The 4,600-nt window shown below is 49.6% G+C and overlaps 1 protein-coding gene across 1 annotated transcript; it reads right to left on the reverse strand.

Annotated features, from left to right (window-relative positions):
- Positions 1-614: 614 nt before the first annotated feature.
- On the reverse strand, positions 615-3,532 carry LOC307096510 (melanoma antigen preferentially expressed in tumors-like; the record flags this gene model as incomplete). The annotated part of the gene is given in 5 exon segments (XM_079766171.1): positions 615-796; positions 799-1,012; positions 1,016-1,169; positions 2,401-2,901; positions 3,240-3,532. Coding segments are annotated over 5 exon segments (1,344 nt in total).
- Between the last annotated feature and the right edge of the window lie 1,068 nt (positions 3,533-4,600).

Raw genomic sequence — 4,600 nt, forward strand, 5'->3', positions numbered from 1 at the left:
ATGAGTATTTGAGTCCATGGCCCCTAGGAAATTGTAGTTCAGTAGTGCTCATAGGAGGCCACTCGTTCCAGTCCCTATGGATATACCTTCTGTGGGCTGACCCACTGAACATTTACAGAGGTAAGGGAGGAGATACTGGTGCCCCAGAAGGACCACCAAACCAGAAAGGATAAATGGTGATGGATCTCCTGGAACCAACCTCACCAGACTAGTGTCTGTGCATCACAGATGCTCATGCACTCTTATTTAACCAGTAACTTCAGTTGGGAGAATCGAGTTAACATGTCATAGAGGACACCAGATGTTTCACATTCAGTTCCCTTTATTACTGACATTTATTCACAACCATTCAAACAAAGGTAATACTTGCATCTACCTCCCAAGCCAGAATCCCTCCCCACTAGAGATTCAGGTGCATATCTCTAACTCCTTAGGACCCATCTCCCCAAAGAAACCATCTGCCCCACTGTCAGCATTTCCCCCCACCACTGAGTAGTTGTCTGAAACTGGCTGCTGGGTTCCTTTAAGATACACTTATGTCTGGGCGTCAGTGCCCAAGAGCCGAGAGTAAAGCCTATGAGATGTGCACCCAGCTAGACAGACATGTATCAGGGTTACAGAATGGGGTTTGGGTTATAGAAGATTCTACAGCCACAGTGAGGACAGGGGTAAGCATAGAACCAGACCATGCCGGGCCGCCCCAACTCCTGGAGCATATGCTTCAGTTTGGCATGCACCTGAGCAAGTTGGCCCAGGTGGATGGTGCTGCTCCTTTCCTTGTAACTCTCCAGGGGTCAGGAAACATCACGCATTTCAGCTTGCTCAGCGCAATGGTGTGGCGGAGCAGGTCCTCCAGGATGGTCATGGAGATGGTGTTTTCACAAAAACTTAGGGTCATGAGCTTGGAGCAGTGGCTCAGTGCAGGCAGGAAGTCCATGAAGTGGCGGTCCATGATCCCACACTCATTCAAGTCCAAGTCCTGCAGGGTGAGGGAGGCTCTCTCTAACAGAATTTACAGGGACCCAGAACTGAGGTTGGTCAGGTTGAGCCTCCTTAAATTCAGGACTTTCAGCTGGCTGTCATTCAGGTGCTGGGAGAGATGTCTCAAGTCACTTTCTAAAATCAGGCAGTTCGTAATGGACAGAGTCTCCAAAGGGGTCTTCAGGCATCTGGGGAGACGTAGAGCAGTTAGGTGAGGGTGATGGATCATGGGGGCAGAGTGACATGAGCATGAGGCAGGCCTTAAGGTAAAGAGGCCCATGTCGCCAAAGTCCAAAATCTTCCAGATGATGATCAAACCCAGGATATTGCACAGTGAAAAGTGTGATTCATGTCAGTGCAAATTTGAGTGGAATCTTTTCTCCGTCTCTTATCTGCTCTGCGAGCGATTCAACTGGATGAAACCTCACACTCTCCATTTGCCCATCTATCACCAGGAGCACATCATACACCCCACCCTCATACACACAGGTGTTGTGAGCATGAATGATCGGAGGTAAAGGTAGGAGGAGCTCAGAAAGGAGCCTGACCCAAGGCCTCAAGCAAGAAGCAACCAGTAAACTTTAGTATTAGAGACATGAACCGAAATGCCTTCAATTCAGGCTCCCTTCCAGCCACAGCCTGGTCTCCTGTCACCCTCATCTCTTAGCCCATGAGGCTAATGGCATAGTTGCAGAAAGGGCTAATCTGGACACGGTCGGGCAACATCCTGTGGGGGCTGCCACCCTGCAGGAACGTAGATCACTGCATAGTCTACAAACTACCTATCCCTTTTCATGATTCCTCCCTCCAGAATCCTGCATTTACCAGGCATTCCCTTAGCAGGAGCCTTTGGCAAGCCTTGGCAGACAGGTGATTCGAGGCAGGTTTGGATTGAAAGGCTGCCATCACCAAATCGCTAAGTGTGGACCTTAACCCCTGAAACCTCACCTCTGATGGGCTTTCCTCCCTCACTGCCATCTTCACTTGGTTCCATTGCATAATCTTCCCTTAGACACCACTTAGAAGATTCCCAATCTACCACCACTGGCCCGAAACCCCCATTACTACCAATCCTAGAAAGAGTCTCTTTAGTAGCATCTTTCTTAGTTCATACATCCTACATGTGTCTAGGGGGGTGTTACTTGACAACATGCAAGGGGACAGAGCAGTGAACAAGACATTGACTGTGTGGACCCTCTAGTGACTCAGGCTCTCTAGCACTGCTGATGGACAACACATAGGAGCTCCCATCACTGTGGACTGAAATGAGAAGGAGCTCGCTCTGGTCTGCAGGGAAACCTCGCCATCCCTCACCTGAGCATCTGATCCAGGCAACCTTTGAGGAATGTGACATCATACAAATAGAGCTCCTGGAGGTGGAACTGGCTGAGGAACTGAGAGGTGACCAGGCTAACACACTGCTCCTCCTGCTCCAAGGTGGTGTGAGAAGACGTAAATACATGGGAGAGGAGGAACAGACACAGATTGCCCTTCTGGCCCGGGTAAGAAGCAAACTTCCTCAGAGTGTACAGCTTCCAGGTAAAATTTACCTCCAAATCCTGGACAGAGTTGAACTGCACCATAACCAGGATGTTAATGTTTCCCTTCAACATGGCAAAAACCTTCAGCTTCTTACAGCAAAGGTGCAGCAAACCTCTCCTTTCTCTGACTTTCTTAAAAAGATAGCTGAGGGACTCATCAAGGACACCTTTCTTGAGGCAAAGGTCTACTAACACCTCCATGGGGGCCAAGGTTGGCTTTGGCCCTGCCCTTAAGCTATCCACTTTCCCCCTTTTCCTCATGGGCTGTGGGGCCTCAGGCTCCAGCAGTGAGCACCCATCAGCTCTGGTTCCGGCCCACATGATCCAGAACTCCTGATGAGCTCCCCTCTGTAAATTGAGCATCTGCATTTTCCATCTCCTGCAGAGAAAATAGGATGTAGACTGGGGTGCATTACGATAACAGGGAATGAGACTATGGCCTTGAGTCTGGAAATCAGCTGCTCCTTGAACTACCGGGATCCTTCATGGTCCCCATTTCTGGTACCTTTAGGTGCCACCAGGAAGGGTGGATTCATGTCCCTTCGGTCACCCTCTGCTTCTTCATCAGTCCTATATATGCAAAACCTGATCTCAGAATGACCACAGCAGTAGCTTCACAGCCTCCCTGAACTCTCCCTTTGGCCCTGCACTCTCCCGTATCCCAGATGTAACTGATCGAATCCCCAGGGCCCAACCAGGGTGCTGAATCCCCCTCACCTGGGTCGAGTCTCCTGGGTAAGCAGGACATCGAGCCCATCGAACTCAGCCTGGAAGATATCATGGTAAGGCTGTGGATGGTTCTTCAGGGCTTCCAGAGGGAGGCAGGAGAAGGGCCAAGCCTGCACCATGGCCTTCAGGACTTTGCTGTGCATCCCGGCCAAGGCTGCTGTGAACAGAGGTAGGAAGAGCTCCATAGGCAGCCACTCCACCGCAGTGATGGCCGAGGCTTCATCCCTCAGCAGGCTCTGGCATGCCAGGTCCAGGAGTCTGCGTGGAGTCTGGAAGTTCATCCTGATGAAGTGGCTCTTAAAGAGATCCTATGAAATGGTTGGGAGCAAGGCATCATGTCAGGCTGAGCATGAGCAACCCCATTTCCTCTCAGTCCAGAGAAACCATCTGAGGGCAAAGGCACTGCTCTGGCAACAACTGGAGTGTCCAAATTTACCCCAATCCCGTTTTCTGCTTAGGGGCCGCAAAGCCACTCAGCCCTGCCTCTCCTAGGCTGCTTGCAGGACAAGCACCTCACCAGGCACCTAGGAGTGGTGAGGTGGCCACTGGACACCTCCCACATCTACCCACTTCCTACCTGTAATTCTGCTGTGCAATGAGTAATGGGAAATCCGAGAGATGGTCCCACCATTTTCAGGGAAAATCTTTCCAGGACTGAAAGCACCTGGAATAGGCAGCAGCCCCTGGTCCAGCACCACCTCTTGCTAAGTTCCAACAAATAAAACAGATGGGGAAGATTAAGGAACACCCACACAATGCGTACCTTCTGGCCTTGATATGTTTTAAGTGAGAAAGAGTAAAAGCAGCACAAAAGATTTCTAAAGCATGGGGAAGCTAGAGGTGAGAAATATAACCATTAATTCCGATATGTACATTTTATTGTGTGTCTCTTCTATGAATATTAGAATGACTACTTAATTCATGACAAGAGAGGGCTCACATGTCACAACTAAGGCCCCTCCCAAAAAGAGACTGCAAGCCCTGGTCAGTATTGCTCTGTTGGTTGAGTATCCCCCCTTGCACCCAAAGGAAGCTTGCAGGCTCCATTCCCAAACCCCAGTAGAGGGTGGGCAGGAGCTCACTATTGGATGTTTCTCCCATCAATGTTTTTCTCTCTCTTTCTCCCTTCCTCTCTTTCTAAACATCACTTGGCTTTTATGAAAGACCTCCCTTAAGATCTGTTGTCAGACACACAGCCTGGCCGCTAAAATGCCAAAAAGGATTTTGCCAATTTGGCCTACAAAAGGTTCCTTAGGGATATTCTACTTTCAGATAGCAGGGCAATTTGCCGTGTAAACGGCTATGAATGGGATATATCAAAGCAGAAATCAAAACGTTTTGGATTAAGG

This window comes from Cnephaeus nilssonii (assembly GCF_951640355.1).
Source record: "Cnephaeus nilssonii genome assembly, chromosome: Y".
NCBI classification, from domain to species: Eukaryota; Metazoa; Chordata; class Mammalia; order Chiroptera; family Vespertilionidae; genus Cnephaeus; species Cnephaeus nilssonii.